Source organism: Homalodisca vitripennis, chromosome 1 (genome assembly GCF_021130785.1).
Source record: "Homalodisca vitripennis isolate AUS2020 chromosome 1, UT_GWSS_2.1, whole genome shotgun sequence".
NCBI lineage: Eukaryota > Metazoa > Arthropoda > Insecta > Hemiptera > Cicadellidae > Homalodisca > Homalodisca vitripennis.
In genome coordinates, this window is record NC_060207.1 from 102,621,297 (window position 1) to 102,639,539 (window position 18,243).

Genomic DNA, 18,243 nt, shown 5'->3' on the forward strand with positions numbered 1-18,243 from the left:
ATAATGAACAACAAATTAAACTGGCACAGACATATTGTCTTTATTTCAAAAATTAGATCTTTTACTTATGCTCTTTCAGCTTTAGCCAACTTTTCTTTGGATGTGTGCAGAATTGTTTATTTTTCAAATTTGGAATCTGTTCTTAGATACATCATTTCTATACGAAGAGCTGCAACGAATTGTAAAAAGTTATTCATCTTGCAAAAGGGATTAATTTAAATTATAAGTCATTCATCATACAAAGCCTCTTTTAAATCACTTTTCCACAATCTGTGTATTTTAACTGTAACCTGTCTGTGTATTGTTGTCTGGATATCGTAGTAATGTTCTATTATGTGTAAAAGGCCATTTATGTAACTATTATAAATGTCTAATTTTACGAGATTTAGAAACTCAGTCAAAGGAGAGTAACTTTTTAAAGAGTATTACTTTACTTCAGAATGTTTTAATGACTTTGAATTGGTGTCATACAGTGTTTATTTTTGGTGACATTTTAACTTATTGTGATGTTTAAACTTAAACACTTGTGTAATTCTATTTTTTAATTACTCCTATTTAATTATGTTATTTATTTTATGTTATTGCAGTTTATGGACTCCTAATATTGCACTGCACACTTTTTTACATTTAATAAAATATGGAATATTTTAGTGATAAATTTAATATTATTATATGAACAAGTTTGATGTAGTAAATGAATTGAATTGAGAGAAATAAATTTTAACTTAAGCTTGAAGGAGTAGCAACTTTTACGTTGGTGGGAATCATCTTAAAAGTTATATAAATTGATTAATTCACAGTGAGAAAGGATGAATGTTTATTGTTAAATACAGTACCTTGTATCACAATTAACCCAACAAGGTCGAGAAAAGGTAACTCTAGTATGTCTGGCACTGCAATCACTTGTAGAAAGCCGGGCAGAATCGTTATTTCGTAAGTCCAAAATATATTCGTATAGAAGCCACACCAAAAAGATCTTGTTAAGAGGAAACAACATAAACAAGGTACTTAATAGTACCAAAGAGAGGGAAAAACAATTAATTATGACGATTTAATAGACTACATTGAATACAATATGTTTTGGCTGATAGAGGAAGTCGACTGACTGCATTATGTACAGGGCGGAAACAATTGGCCAATTTAATGGTACCACCTGCACAGCAAGTAATGCCATTCTCTCTTTGTCTTACTTATATACATAAAACTGAGATTTAGCTACTTGTACAGTAAACAACCGGTTATATTAAATTATAACTTAAATCTAAACAATATAGTAATAGATCTCTCAATATCTGGATTGAGTAAAACTAAATACAATGATTAGTTTTTAAGACATAGTAAATCAAAACATTTTGACGAATTAATAAAGATTAATGGATTTCATTAATTTAAAAAAGAAGTAACCTACTAGAACCATAGTGGAGGAATATCATCATTCGCTATTTACAGAACGTGTATTGAAACATAAACCTAGGTTACACAAGAGATACGGTTGTTCACGGCAAACTTGGTTTATCAGGTGGTATTTCCACTCATTGTGGTACACTTTTTTTGTTTAATTAAATAAGTTAAACCTTAGCCAAAAATAAATAAGCCAGCAACATTGCATTAAAAAACAGTAAATAAGAGCAGATCTAATATACCTAACTAAGAGATAGTAAGACTTTAGGAGGTGAAAGGATACCAAATTACTAATCTAGTCACTTTAATTGAAAAACTTAACCTAAAATATTTACAAAATATGCTTTTAGCCTCCAATTTGAGTTCCAACCATATACAGTCTGTAGAGGCATTCTCAAACTCCAAAAAGACCTGCAAAAATAAATTAATTATACTACTCTTATAAAATATTTAAAAAAATTAAGGACAAAATAATTAAATGGATATAAGGTTATATAAACTAATCTGCAAGTGAATATAAAAAGACACACACACGCACAACAAAACTCATTAACACAATCCCATTTATTTTAAATTGTCTTAATCTAGAGTCGTTTATCAATAATAATTTATTTAATTTAGTCGATAATTGAGTTAAATAAATTTAAAATTTTCAAGAAACAGATCAACTTTGTTGTGAGTTGACTATGGTGGCTCAATAAATTAATAATACTCAATATATTAATAGTACGACTAGCTGAAAATTAAATTTGAATTAAAGTGCGTTCAAAGAAAGATTTAATTAACCCTTTGAAGAGTATGAATTTTAGTGGAAAAGAGAAGAGTCGTACCAACACATAATTTATTGGCTTGGTCTAAAAGAGTGACAATATACTAGTACGCTTATTTAAATAATTTGGATCAGAGATTATTTTTTTCACATTTAATGAGAAGGTTTTTATTGAGAATGGTTAGTGGAAAGAGAGTGGGGATGGTTATTTCTAGAAGGGGGAGCAAGTCATCACAGCTGATTCGTTAATGTGGCGTGTGGCTCTTAGCCACAGTTGTTGAGAACATGTACTTGGTGGCATGCACAGTAACCAGCTAAGCCCTTGCTTGACACTGGATAACAATAAAACTAAAATGTATGCTTAGTTTGCACTAAACAACTGTGAAGTAGAAGTTGAAAGCTTTTAGTGCTTAAAAATTTCATTCTTCCACTTTATAAAAACCCAAACTACCACACAGTCTGTAGTACTAGATATTATTCCCTTCACACTAGATTAACTAGAATGGAAATAGTAGCTCAATGATACTCTGTTATCACTGGTAAAGATTAGCCTACATGGCAATTTGTCATACAGTGTCACATTGAAACACTTCATTGTACACTTCAATGTTAAGAGCAATGCAATCCTCCTGTTCGTCCTAACTTCTAGAAGAAGCAATACATTAAATAAATAAAAAATGAATTAAAACTAATTAATTAATTTTTAACAACAACCCTCTAAAACACTGATACAAGAATTTTCTAAAATTAACAATAACTTTTTAATTCATTAGTAACCCCACAAAGTTTATAAACTTCCTAAAATGGGTGTTCCAAGAGGAAAAAGCCAATTTGTCTTTTGAATATAGCAAATGGCAGTGATCTTAAACTATTGGGCAGTGCATTCCATAGATATGGTCCAAGAGATAATGTTGCTAATGAATATTGTTTGAAAGTCAGTTTTTGGTTACAATATTGTTTGCATCCCTTGTGTTATATTGATGGATGTTTTGATATGTTAATTTGTTTGACGTAGCCATATAAAGTAATAGTTTATACACAATTAACACATTAACCCCAACATGCGCCACCGTTGGCGCACGCTAAAAAAATTTCAACATCAATATTTCTCGATGTTATAATAACATAGACTACTCTAAACCACGACGTTAGTATTATTCATGAGGAAAGGTTTTATTCGCAGATTATTATTCTATAATGTTATATAATATGTATGAATCAATATTTATCATATTTAATACACATTAAAGTATGCGCCACCGGTGGCACATGTCGTCCCCTGGTGAAGAAAGGTACTTTCCCAGACGGCGTGCTACACTGGTGGCGTACTCTATTAATGATAGAAAATAGTGCGCGTAGAGCTTCTATTGGTAGCCGAGTGTGACATTTGCCGGAGCTACTTATAGCACTCTGTTAGCAACAATACGAATCAGGCCTTCTTTAAAAGCCGCCATTACCTGTCTTCTTGTTGTAGAGATTGTTCTGTGTTGCTGTAACCAGTGAGTTCATCTTTATTTTAGAAAATGGATGAATCAGACATCGATGATGACTTTAGTGATCGTTCTTTGACCGATTTTTCAGTTAGTGGCAGTGAATATATGCCATCAGATGAGGAAAATTATGTAACAAGTGCAGAGGAGTTGAATAAAGAAGATGGCGTTGTTAGTGATTTAGATGAATTGGAATTGATGGAAGTAGATGAGGAATATCAAAGGGTTAGAGAGGAGAGTGGAGACGAATAAGGCAATAATAATGAAAATGTAAGTGACACTGTACAAGATGTAGTTTATAAGGTTCATTGTGAATATGTAGAAAATAAGTTAGAGTGAACAGAACCAATATTGACATGCAGATCATATCCATTCACAGGAAATGCAGGATTAAAAACTGTTGGATAATTTAGTTTAAATGATCCATTTGAAATTTATAAACAGTTCCTAGATGATACATTATTGCATTTGATTGTTTGGAAACTAACAGGTATGCACACCAGTGCCTTGCTTCAAAGCCTGTAAAAAAGAATTCAGCAATGGCTAGATGGTTTGATTGTACAACTGAAGAAATACAAAAAAAAATTATGGTTGCCTGTAAAGTCGGTTTTACGGGCGAAGATTTTACGTGACGTCTTTTTCTCGGTAGAATATTTATTGATATGAATATTATTAAATTGCACAATAGGAACAAGGAATTGAATGAAAATAAGAATTGCACAAATTTTAACTATAGAAATATATTTTGTTTACTAAAACATTGTACATAATTTGAAATTAATTAAAATTTGTTATTGTAAATGGTAAAGTTGAATAAAACATTTACTAAAATTGGAATTTGAAATTCTTGCTAAACACAGTTAAATTCTAACTCCGCGCGTGGTGATTGGTCGGTTTAGTTCGTTTGTTTGGTCGCACTGTTATGACAGGTTAGAGGTTATAATTTGTTATTTTAAATGTTTGACTAGCAATACGCGCTGTTTCTTCTCAATCGACTGAATTACGATTGATTGCAGAGTGATTTAAACTAATAATTTACTTAACACTATCAACATTTGTCAATAGTATGACATAACCTATAAACTCAGTTTCTCAACTTTTGTGTCAATCTAACAATTAATCAATCAATCATTGTTTACGATAATGAAATATCAGTGTACAATTATTTACCTTTATTGTTGTAGTTGTTGTAAATGACGAATCTAAGCACTCCACATTTTCACGAATAAACATAGTTATCTGCTTTATCCCGTGCGGCGGACCCACAGTTATCTGCTTTATCCCGTGCGGCGGACCCACTGGACGGGCATCGTAACGTTACTGGGCGTTACACTTTTTCATGAGTGACTCCGAGCCGCAACCTAATTTAAGACGTTGTCACGTCAAAATGTTTTGGTGTACTGATGATCATGGGCATATGCCCATTGCCTCAAAGACAAATGTACTGGTCAAACAATCCTATGTACCAAAATAGTGTCATCAAGAAAACTATGAGCAGAGATAGATGTTTGTGGCACCCTTCGAAGTGACCGGAGAGGCAATCCAAAAGAAGTCACTAGCAAAAAATTAGCCAAAGGTGAAGTAATTTGTTAAGAAAACAGTACAAGAGTAAAAGTACTTAAATGGAATGACAAAAGGCCTGTACTGATGATAACCACTCGCCCTGAAGACGTTTCTACTCTTGTGGCAAGCAAAAAAAACAACAAAAAAAGGCGAGGTTGTCATGCATCATGTGTCTTGGCGTACAATGGAGCAAAAAAAGGAGTAGACTTTTCAGATCAGATGTCCTCTTATTACACTTCTATCAGAAAGACTCTTATTTGGTGCAAAAAAGTTGCACTGGATCTTCTCCTAGGTACTTGTGTAGTGAATGCACTAGTACTACATAACAAGTACTCATTAAACCAAAAAAATTGTTGTATGCTCACTCTCAGAGAAAAGAATACTTCGAAATCTCCTTGAAGGAGAAAATGTTGGGAGCTCTTGTCCAAACACCCCAAGATGGCAGGCAAGGTGGCAGTAAACTAAAACACGTGCTCTCAAAGCGTGAAAGGACCGCAAGAGAAACCAGGTAAAATATTTAATTTTATATAAAATTATAATATATCTGCACTACGTCTTAAAAGAACAATAAACTACATTCTAGTTTAGATCCAAACAAAGGGACCTTAGTTTTTGTCAATTCACCTGCATGTTCATCAATTTAGTTCAATAAATTAGAAATCTGAATGTTTGCTATAAATTCGTAAAGTTTATTTCAACATGGTTTCCCATATATTTGATACAAATATAATGAAATATGTTTTATGAAAGTACAAACATCCAATTAGATTTATTCTTTACAGAAAACGATGTGTCAGCTGCTACAGCAAAATGAAGGAAGAAAGGGAGGCCAAAGCACCAAGGACGTACGCAAAACATGTTTCAACTTACTACAAAGGGTGCGATGAGACTCCTACAATGTGCTTAGAGTGTTTCAACTCCAAACACTAAATTGAACACCATTAGTAATAGGAAAGCTAATGTTTAATTAAAATATCTTGAGTTTCAAATTTATTGCTTTGTATTTTTTTCCACTAAAAAAGGTCTTTATCAAAACCCGACATGCACCACCGGTGGAGCACAATGTAAAAGGTTCCATGTACCGACAAGGTCATCTAATACTAGTGTTTTTGGGGGATTGGCATGTGCCACCAGTGGCGCACGTCGGGGTTTTGAGTGGTGAAAATATTGATCCATTTATCCCGTCGGCCTGAAGGTGTTAAACAAGGGACTATCATAATATGAAGTTCTTGAAATTTTTGTTTAGATGAATCTTTATAACCAATACCAGAGATATTACATACTACTTTTTTATTAATAACATTTTATTAGTTCTTTTTAAATGTATTTCTCATATTTCAATACCATCAATCAATTGAGAGTAAAAAACTGCATAATATACCATTTTAAGAGCTTTTTCATTGGGGCATTCAGACAGTTTTCTAATCATAAATATTGTTTTAGATAACTTTAAACAAAGAGTAGTTCTAGTCATTCCAATTGTAAGTTTTTGCCAATCAATCTAATAATAGTGTCCGATTAAATTTTATATTAGGAGGGGGAAATACAAAAATTAAAATTTGATGACATGGGTATGATGAAATCAAACTGAATGAAAGTATACCACTTTTTTGTAAAGCATACAACACTAAGCTAAATCCATTTTTTATTTACACATTTATCTCAACATCCAAGTTTATTTTCTAATACAAGAGTTACCAGTTGTTACCAGGGTTTATGTGAAAGAGATGAATAAGGGCCTACAATAATTAGAGGCTAATTTGTTTTCTCGACAATTTAGCTACTTACTTTATCATATTCTTATTATATCTTATTCTATTATATCTTTATCTATTCTAATCAATGCCTTTATATCCCATCCTATATCCATCAACACTTCACTGTTTCCGACCCGACTGCCAACCGAAATGCCCAGTCCATTGCATACACATTAGTATGGAAAAACACCATAGGCCAGTCAAAGCACAGGATATACTGAATGACCAAACAATCTCAACTCTGCCCAGTTATTTTATCAGGCAAAAGTTTGAGAGAGACGATGAATGAAAAATGAATGCAATATTTTCATGTGTTGCTAAAACTTTACAGGAGTATTCATTATCAAGTGAAGATAAAGCGCTTTCTGAATCACGTTCTTTGGTCACAACTTATCTTGAAGCATATCAAGGACGAATTTCTATTCTATTAACTCCTTCACTGCTGGTCTGTACTGAGTAGGACCGAATGTCTGCCACAATGAACATGTTAATGAAAATTCCTGGACTCAACTCCACCTAACTGTACCAGAGCACACTCTCTTACCTGTATGATGAGATATATCTCTAAGCATAATTTTGTGTAATTGCCATTGTGTAGCACAGGTAGCACAAATAAAACAAACACACACACTTCAGAGACTACCACTATGTGTACTTGTTATGAAAAGCAGGCTAAAAATATAATATCTTCGACCAACCTGGTATTTACAGTAGAAGGGCTGGACCAGGCTTCTTGCCAGGCCACGCTTCCTTTGCATACTTCTTCTTCTTGGGTTCTACAGCGGCAGGAGCTCCTCCACTGGGAGCAGTGTCAGGAACAACATCGGGCTGGACAGGGGCTGGGACTGGGGGTGCCATGTCAACATCAGGGGCAGGGTTGGGCAGGACCAGCCCCAACCGTGATGCCAGTGCAGACGAAAACATGAGTGATGTCGGCGTTCCACTTGGTAGATGACTCTCCGTCCCTGCAAAAGATTATATCAGACTAAACAAACATATATCTTATTCCTACAAACTCCAAAAACAGCAGGTCTGTCATCAATGTTTTTTCTAGTCTCTCAGGGTACATTAAATTTGGTATTGTACTTAGTTATAACAACCAGTTAAATTTGCAGTGTATTCAAGCCTGATGCCTGTACCTTCTGATTATGATTTTTCAATTTATCTTTTAAAACCCCCACCAAAAGTTGATGTTTGATTGCTAAGGTGCAGGTAAGTATGAATTAAATGGCTGCAATAATAGTTAAGTTTTTTAATTTTTGATTATGTTTATATGTATTCTGAGGATATTTTAACAATCAATTTTAATACGTATAATTCTGCTATTTAATAGAACATGATAAATAAAACTTGTACAATATGATGATGTGTTAAAAATATTAACTTAATATTAAACATATGGCAATATTAGCATGTAAAACGCTGGCTGAAAATATATTTAAAAGCCATTCATTCAAGTTGCTATGATTATAGTGAAGAAAGTAACATGATGTTAATAATATTAATTGCTAAATTATTTTTCAAAACAGTTTCATTTTATTTAGCTAAAGAATAAACTTTATAAGCTTACCAGCCTTGGCATCCGTTAAAAACTAAATAAATTAGTTTTGGTTAGAAATGTATATGTAATTAACAGACCTTAATTACATAGTTTATTAGTTTGTGTGTGTGTGAGCGTGCATACATTATTTACAACAATACTTGTAAATCATTTTTTTTATGACTGGTGTGTGTTACAGTATTTTACATTTTCAATATGATACATACATGCAATGTTATAATTCCCATTTAAAATTGAAAGTTATCCTGATTTCCAATAATCTTACCTGGCACATCGTGGTAAAGCTGACTCATCAGTGACGACGGATGCAGATGTTTCATCAGGTTCGTCTTATGTTCCTCTGGTTGTGTCAAACCACTTGTTATCCCCACTCCACTCTCCAGTCTCTGTCTCTGTAAAACAAACTACTTCATCTATCTGCCTAGGATAATCCATGGGCTGTTGACCTACAAGCGTAACCATGTTAGTCAAAATGCCTATATACCACTGCAATAAGGGGAGCTGATGAATTGATGTATGGAGAATGAAATAAAAATCTCAACTACATTCAGAGAAGACTAAATAAGAATGTGATGTTAATTTTACACCGGTTATTCAAAATCAGCACTGGTTACGTACAAGGTGAGGGGTGAAACTGAAGTCTCACGATAGAAAAGGTAATAAAGAGAAAATGTAGTTGTTCACTTATCTAAGTTCTCTACTGGATTGTATAGCTTAACACAACCATCAAGTTTAAAAAAACCTCTTAATAAACCCTCTGTTGCGAACAATGTTTCTTTTAGTTCAAATCTGATGATAGGTTTGATTTTTTCAAATATCAGTAATTGTGATATTGTCTGTAACCATTGTATTTTGAACTATTTATGATATTTTGAAATCATCTTTATACATAATTTACTTACATGTAAAAAGTATAAAAGTTGAGAAGGTAGAACATTACTGACCTGGCTGCACTTGTATAAAAGCTTATTCCAAAACCCTATGGTTGGTATATTAATTAACTTCGGGATCATTTACACATAAACAACAATGTGATGATTACATTTTAAATATTTTAGAGAGAGCATCAAATTATTTCACACAACAGTTTGTAGCTCAGTAGAATAAAGTGCAGAGTTCACAATTTGACTCAAATGATGTCATTGATGTATTCTTCACTAACTAATTAATTTCTTATTTAAACAAACCAAAGACACAGAACTTCTAATCTTACCTAATCAATACTTAAAGACAAGGTTTGTTGGAGCTTTTTCTCTTCACAAAATACAACTTTTCTGTAAATGTAAGGCCAATAGTCTAATCTCCAGGTGTATGATATGTGTGTCAAATACAAAAATTGATTTTCAGGACACAGGAAAAAACTACACAAAAATAACAAAATTGATTATTTGCGAGTTCATAAATCATCATTATCTTTTAATGTACATTCAATATAGTAGGGCATGGTTATTTTTACAATGATGAAGTAAAATAAAACTGCTTTGGTAGTTAACATGTTCAATTATTCAGGTCTCGTGCACAGGGCCTTCATATAATCTTCATCATTACGGACAGTTTTATAGATTATTTTTGAATCAAACATTGTTATAAAAAGCCTAAAAATTAAGAAAAAAATAAGAGATTTAACTCGGTGCTTTAGAAAACTTAAAATCTAAGCCGAATCAGGCAGACTAACAGCAACGTACTTTATTTTTATGTGTTTAATTATGCTTTTTATTATTTTATGCATGCACTCACAAGTTATTTAGAAGAATGCATTTTAAAGATTATTAAAATGAAAGTTGAAAACAGTCCCTAATTAAACTGATTTACAACTCAGCTGAGAAAATTGAGAAATGTAGTTACAGTTTTTTATGACAAATTTTAACTACGTAAAAATATAGAAAACAAGTTAGAAACAATAAAAATATGGATGCAAAAAGAATATTTAAAAGTAAATTTAAGAAAGAAACAAAATGTAGCCACTGATGAGTATATTATAAATTTTTCTAATATTTTCTCGTATAGACTCAAATAAACAAGCTAAATTTTAATGTAACTACCATAATTTTAGCTCTATTAGTTAGCTTGTGTTACTTGGGTATCTATACTTTATGATCTGAGAGTAGGCAGGCGTTTTCCAATGAGACAGTTCATCAGCCAGCGGCACGGCACAGTGTCTAATGTTATTTACATGAAATTAAATGTGACAACAAAATAAATGATCTTATAGTATCATTGAATGCTTTAAAATTATTTTCAAAATGCGATGTACTTTTCGCGGTTAGTTGATCTTCTCACTTTCGTCACAATTTTTTCTCAAAAGCGGTAAATTTTCTCGGCTCATTTAGCAAAATGTGACAAATGTGATCGCAACTTAAACCCTAATTTAAGAAAATAATAAGTTAGAAATTACACAGTTACGAGCAGTTAGCGGTTACTGTAACATACTCAATTTATCTGTGTAAAAAATAAATGTTTTAAATAGTGGTTTACAAAACTAAATGTTCAAGATAATGATTCTTAACCCCATAACGTGACCAGAGCAGAATATTGTGAACGACACGATCAAATATAAACAAAATTTCAAACTCGGAAATCTATACTCTTTTGTCCGAAAGTAGACATCATGATTTATTTTTTGTCTTGATTTCTAATTTAAATTTATCTATTTTGTACAATATTTTGTTAATGTTATAATTACATTTTGCTTTAGTTGAATATATTTATGTATTTGTTGCAGAAGATTTTAATTATTTCTATATAAATTTTCTGGTGATTGGTGGTAGAGCAGTTTTACTGTAAACTTTATACATCGTGACCTGATCTTTGCCTTCCTTTTTAGTTTATAAGTACAATAAAATAAAGATTCTAGAACCAAATATTTCAAACATTTCTCGTAGGAGGATTTCCAGTCCCTCTATTGATATAGGGAGTTCTCCACACTCCTCCCTGGTGTTCCGAACATCCTCCAGAGAAGATTTCTGGATGCACCTCTGAGAGAAGATACTGTGTTTTTTCAAATATATGTACTTTCAGCAATGTAATATTCATGATTTTATACTAACTACATTGTTTATGAGACAATGTTATGCAAAAAATATGTATACAGTTTATTCTGAAAAAATACTATAAATTGAAGACAATAACATAAATGATTGGAAAATAAAAATCTCTCAATAAATATAACTCATTCCAAAATTAGCCTACTTTATTTAATAAAAATGTGTAAGTAATTGGGTTACAATAAAAAAACTGTAGAAACAAATTTGAAATATTACAAATAGATTTTATAACTTTATCATTTTTTAACAGTTCTTGTAGTTTTCTAAACTGCATGTTTTGTATAATGGCATATAAAAAATACTTTTCTTTTTATTTAAAATTTTAATTTCAAATTTATAACAAAAAAAAAAAAATAAAAAGAAATTAATAAAATTGAAATATACTTGCCTTCAAAAAAAGAGCCTAAGGTTACACCAAACAGAGCTACCGTATACCTTGGTAGGGATGACAGTGGTGTGAATGAGGTTCCGGAACCTGCCCACTGAAGGGTCCACATCCTCTGGGTTGATGACCTCCTCATCTTCATTGAAAGTCACTCCTCGCTTTTTTCGCTTCCTATTTCTTGGTGCTGCCTCCCCATCTTCACCAATACCAAGCATTGAGATTCGCCGATTATGGGCGGTATTGAATTCTGTCAGATTCTAGAACATCACAAAACACATTATCATTACATTAAAATTGTTTTAAATTGAACATTCAAATCAAACTCCACAGCAAAAATGGAGAACCTATTTATTCTATTAATCTTTTCTAATTATTTAAAAAATTGCTTTGGTGGAATAAACTCGAATCAATCGATATATAACAGTGTCGGGCATTAAAAAAGTCAATGAAAATCAAGGAATAAACTTAAACATTGTTTATTGCTAAATAAGCCATATAATGATCTAAAAGAATTCTTTTAAAACACAACCTTTACAAACTCATTTAGGATTTTATTTAAAGTAGTAGTTCAAAAGTAATTAATATCATAACTTAACTATAACTTCATGTCATAACTTTTCATAAACTACCATTGCTTTAGCCTTTGGTTTATGTATCTGGTTCTAAAGCCTTCATTCTTTTTCTTATCAAAAAAGAAAAATATTACAACAATTTCATATTCTTGTGTGTGTGTGTATGTGTGCGCGTGCGTGCGTGTGTGTGTGTGTGTGTGTGTGTGTGTGTGTGTGTGTAGGGAGGGGGAGGAGAGAGGGGGGCCTTCAATGAAAACGTGTAAAAAAAGATGAGGAGCTTATTATAGTTGTTGACGTTTTGTGCCAGAGTTCCAAAGCGATTATTTAAGATCCCCACAGTTGCTCCCTTTATACAATGCTCTCTGGTATGTCAAAGCTTCAATGAACAACTCAAAAATATAAAGAAATTTGTTGTATTGGTTGTTTATGTAGAGGCAGATATCATAGACATCTGCTTGCTTGTTTGTCTAATTTTTTTTTCAAAAATAACTAAAAAAACTTGCTCTGTTCTTGGACTTGTCCTACTTTTACTGTTTTAGAGACTGTGATTGTATTTAAACAGACATATAGTTCCTATATTGGCTACTACTGGTTTCTGATATATTTTGCTTACCTTCTATAAATAGCTAAGAGTATAAACCATAATAAAGAAAATTGGTTAGTGTATGTTATTATAACCGATAAGCTGATTTTTAACTTTTTAAGTGGAATGAGAATAACACTGCCTGAGCAAAGTGTGTACTTTAGTTCAGCTGTTTAAAAATTGCAAAAAAATGCTTACATTAGCACTGGAACTTTGGAACTCATGAGGAAGAGTCCTATAGTTGGATTTATTTCAAATAAGATATACAAGGTACATCTAGAGTGTAAGAGCTTTCAATTGATACTGAATATGTATATAAAATAATAGTTTTAGATACCTAAACTCACCATACAAAGATCAAGAAACTCTTTGAACAATTATGCTTAAATGATTTGCTCTATTATCATCATTGATTGTTAGTTCTTATTTACATTATTTTTCATATAACACTTGAGTTTTGAAAAATAAAATGGATTTTAGCAATGTGCCATGAAAATACACATGAAACTTTAGCAATGTAACTGTAGCAACTTATGTATTTAATTTGATATTTTGAAAAAAAAATCCACCAGCCTGGAGCCCCGTGGTGGAAGTGTTATTTCTAAAGTTCTCTTTGAAGCCTAGAATATTTTTTGCCAGATGTTATAAAAGAAAGATTGTCTAGCGCCTCTTATACTATTTTTTTATAAACTACAAAAAATAACCTTTTTCCATAAGAGAAGTGTAAATATTTCAGTTTTACCTTAAACTAACAAATAATCTTTTGTTGCCAATAAATAAAACAATGTTACCTTGATTTATCCTCTCAAAAACTCAATTTAAAATAAATTTTTTTTGGGGTGCTTAACCCTCCGAGCGTCCATCATATTTCCCTAAACGTCCACCTGTTTTTGTAACTTTTGTAGTCTTTTTTGCACAATTCATAAAATATCTTAAGAATGGTTTAAATACAGTGTATTATACATAATCTTTCTTGGAAAGAATCACAGAATATGCTTATATAAGAATTAAAATGTTTAAAAAAACTTTCTTTTTGCAACAGCCTGAGAAAGGGGAAAAAATATTTTAGAAAATATTTTTTTAAATATAAAAGTATCCACATGTTATTGTTATATTACCTCTACAACAATTTCATAATAGGCAAATTATAACAAATTTAGTCATGAACACATAAATATACAGGGTTATGGGGTTCTGTGAATATATTCATAATGTTATATCATAATACATTCACAACAACACACAGAACAATCGCGCGCGAGCCGCGTCCCGCCCGAAATAACAGCTGGTATAAACTACTTACACTAGCATCTGGTACAGACCAAGAGGTATGCAAAGACCACTAAATGTAAAGAACAATTCACAGGCTTTCGGTATATGTAATTTATAACAATATTACGCGAATAATAGCGCGGGTCGAATTAATTTGATCGGCAAGTGCCCGCCGTCTTAAAATAAGACGGCGACGTTTAGCGAAAGGTGCCGTCGACTTAAAACAAGTCGGCCGACGCTCGGAGGGTTAATATATCTAACGTATTAATTTTGTCCACATATCTACACCTAACTCAATACAAAATTCTATTATTTAAGTTAAATTTTCAGGAAATGTTCACTTAACCCTTCAACGCGTTTTGCCGTACTAGGTACGTCATGACACTTTCACTTGAGATCGCGTTTTGCCGTACTGAGTACGTCATGGAGTAGTCGGTTATTTTTGTAGCTGTAACAGACAACTATCGAATGTTTTCAATGAAAAAATGTATACCAATCGAAAGGAAAAGATTCAAACTTTCGATTAATTGAGTCGATATCTCGAAAAATCGATCTTTAGAAAAAATATCTGAGAAATCAGCTGCATTCAAGACGACGTCATTGCCGTGCAGCCGATCGTTTGTCAGTTTACGTTTGTTGTTGTTTACAGTCATTGTTAGTGTGATGGTTATGTTCTACTGACATATTTTTGTGTGTTTTATGTTCCTTTGTTTAGTTATTATTATTAGTTTTACAAGCTAACTATATTGTTTTGATGAAGGAAATCACGTTTTGACAGGAACAATTTGTTGTGTTTTATAAAAATGAGTTGGGAATGGTTTGTAGGTTAGCTAGCTTTTAGGGAAATATTTTAGCATATTTTAGGGAATTTATTTAAAAACTGTTATCGTTTTTGTAAAATGTTTTAAAATCAATTGAAAATGAGTAATCTTGAAGGACACCTAGTGGAAAGAGTGAAATTGACAGACTTTTGAACCTTGAATCAGATGAATATTTCGACGATGGATATGACAATGACTTTGCTCAAGCTGAGTTTGAAGTATTAGATTGAAAATAGGCTAGGTGAAAACATTGTAGTACAAAATGAGTTCAATGTTGTTGAAAGAGGAGGAGGTGATGCAGACCTAATTGTAGGCCTAGGCCTACCTGGTTTTTCTTCTGGTTCTGAAATGGTTTGGGAAATGTAAGTTATTCAGTTTGAATCATTGTAAAGTTAATAAACTAACCTAAAGTAGGTTAATTTTGTTTAATTTGGCTAATTTTAAACACTTACAACATAGAAGTATAGTGAAATAATTATAAACTTGGGTAATTTGCTTATATTATTTATAAAACACAAAATCTCTAAAAAACCACCAGAAAAATCAACGCAGGAGGGGGTATGACCATGAAAAAAAAATAACGCGTTGAAGGGTTAAGTGAGGTCAATGAAGAAATGTATTTATAATATTGAAACTTTCTATCAAATATTTACATTTCTTATTTTTTAAAGGTTTTTACAGTAGAAACAATCATTTTATTAAAAAAAATACTTTGGAGCACTTTAAAACAAAAGAAAAATTAGAAGTGAAAATGCAAGAAACTGTGTGACAGACCTCAGTGCAAGATGCAAATGAGTGGAGTGCCTGCATGTACTTATGCATGTCATCTGCACATGTGCCAATCAGACCAATACCTAATTGGTCCAATGTTTAGTCTGAAATGAATCTATATAATACTAGGATCCTGTAGTGTCTTGTTTACTAGATTATTAATTTAGGGCTCTTTCTAAGGATCAGTTGACCTTTGATTGAGGACATCCACAATAAATGTACACATTATTTGTAATATCTGTACACAGTGATATTCAGCATCTTACAAAAGAAAAGAGTGTTAACACTTCTTCAATCTAAACCTGATCAGAAATTGAACGTCAGTTTCAGATCTTTCTTGCTCTCTCAATCACACCATTACTTTATACAAGTAACTCACGTCAAGTTCAGTCTCCGTCTCTGGCAACCCTAGCAGCCCTCCTTCTGCTTCCTCTGAAGACTTCTCCAACTCCTCAATGATAGGTCGGGCACCAGTTTGCGGCCGTTCTCGGATAATGTAGTTGCGTGTTGAAGCACCGAAGTGGAACACACTATCGATTGGCAACTGGGTGGGCTTGTGAGCTTCAATCCTCAGAGAACCGATAAAAGTTCCGTGAGCTGCATGAATCAGTTAATGACATTCAGTTTTCTTCGAATATAGAAAATAAATCAGTTTATAAAGATCAGTTTTCTTGGAATTTGGAATTACTTCAATCCTAACTGTTTTACAGTAATGTACAAATATTTGCTAACGTGCAGCCAAATCTCTTAAAGTGACATGCGCCATCATCAAACTCAGTGTTGCCTTTATGAAATGAACCTTCAGGCAAAATTTATTGTTTGTAAACAAAATGTCTCAATTTAGTTAGGAGATATCAAGCAGACAGACAGACAGACTTAATTTATCATAAAAAGGAATTCCTGGATCAACTGACCTAAAGAAAAACTGAAAATGTTACACGCCAAGAATTCCTCTTTTATTATTTATTGTGACGCCATTGTATTTCTTAATGAAATTACAAATAAAGATGTTTGTCTATTGTCTATTGTCAAAGAAATACTCTCTAACACTTTATCAGTCTTGAGTTATCATCTCCATAACCTAAACCTGAATTTTAGCCCTTGTGTATTTACAAACAACATATTACACCAATCCAACTGTCCAAAATAACAGCACTTCTTGTCTATTTAAGATGCTTTAAAATTAAAAGTGAAAAACATTTCCAATCCAATATCCCATCCAATAATTGTTAACTTTTTATTCAGGTAAAATTTTGCTCATAATTTATATATACTTAATCTAACCATATATTCTTAAAGCTTTCCTGAAAGTATAAAAAAAACTGTATCTCTCTGTAGTGTACAATGTGTATTTCAAGACTGAAAAAACTCATATGCAAAAAGGAAAATAAAACAGGCCTATACATTAACCCATTGGCCTTATATTACGGAACAGTTCCGTGACAGCTAGTCTGGGTTCAAAATTTATATCACGGAACCGTTCCGTGACAAGTACAGCGCCATCTAAATAATTTTTTTAAACTCCTTTTTCAACTAAATGTTAGTACGAGGGCTGTTCAGAAAGTAACCTCCGGTTGGTCACAGTGCGGGTAGTGGAGGGGTGTAGCGCGCCATCTGTGCATTCACGCACTAAGCAGGTCAGTCGGCATCAAGCTGTAGTCGAGTGAACATCGTACCTGCGCTAGTTTAGTTTTTGTGGCAGTTTGAAATGTGTGCTGCAATAGAAAATACCGCCAAATGTGAAGTGCGTGCTGTTATACGGTTTTTTACAGCCAAAGGATACTCTGCAGCAGCTATTCATCGTGAGCTTTGTGCCGTGTACGGACCACAAGTTATGAGTGAAGGAGTTGTCCGTGAATGGGTACGTTTATTTAAAAGTGGACGAGAAAACGTTCATGATGAAGAGAGGAGTGGTAGACCATCCTTGGTGACTGACGAACTCGTTCAGACAGTTGATGCAAAAGTTCGTGAAAATCGACGTTTCACAATGGCGGAGTTGTCTACTGATTTTCCACAGATTTCTAAGACTCTTTTGTACGAGATAGTGACAGCAAGATTGGGTTACCGTAAGTTATGTGCACGATGGGTGCCCAAAATTCTTACCGACCACCACAAAACTCAAAGAATGGCCTCTGCATTAGACTTTCTGTCACGTTATGCGGACGAAGGAGAACCATTGTTAAACAGAATCGTGACCGGTGACGAAACCTGGATTAAGTACGTAAACCCTGAGACAAAAGAACAATCAAAGATG

At 32.8% G+C, this 18,243-nt stretch overlaps 1 protein-coding gene across 1 annotated transcript in view; it reads right to left on the reverse strand.

Moving 5' to 3' along the window:
* Window positions 1-1,688: 1,688 nt before the first annotated feature.
* Window positions 1,689-18,243, reverse strand: part of LOC124368135 (nuclear inhibitor of protein phosphatase 1) — a 28,940-nt gene continuing 12,385 nt past the window's right edge. Inside the window, exons 4-8 of the mRNA XM_046825411.1 lie at window positions 16,369-16,586; window positions 12,021-12,227; window positions 8,807-8,933; window positions 7,679-7,945; window positions 1,689-1,812 (exon numbers count right to left, since the gene is read on the reverse strand). Coding sequence (XP_046681367.1) covers window positions 7,686-7,945; window positions 8,807-8,933; window positions 12,021-12,227; window positions 16,369-16,586 — 812 coding nt within the window. The 3' untranslated portion in view covers window positions 1,689-1,812; window positions 7,679-7,685. The remainder of the gene's footprint in view (window positions 1,813-7,678; window positions 7,946-8,806; window positions 8,934-12,020; window positions 12,228-16,368; window positions 16,587-18,243) is intronic.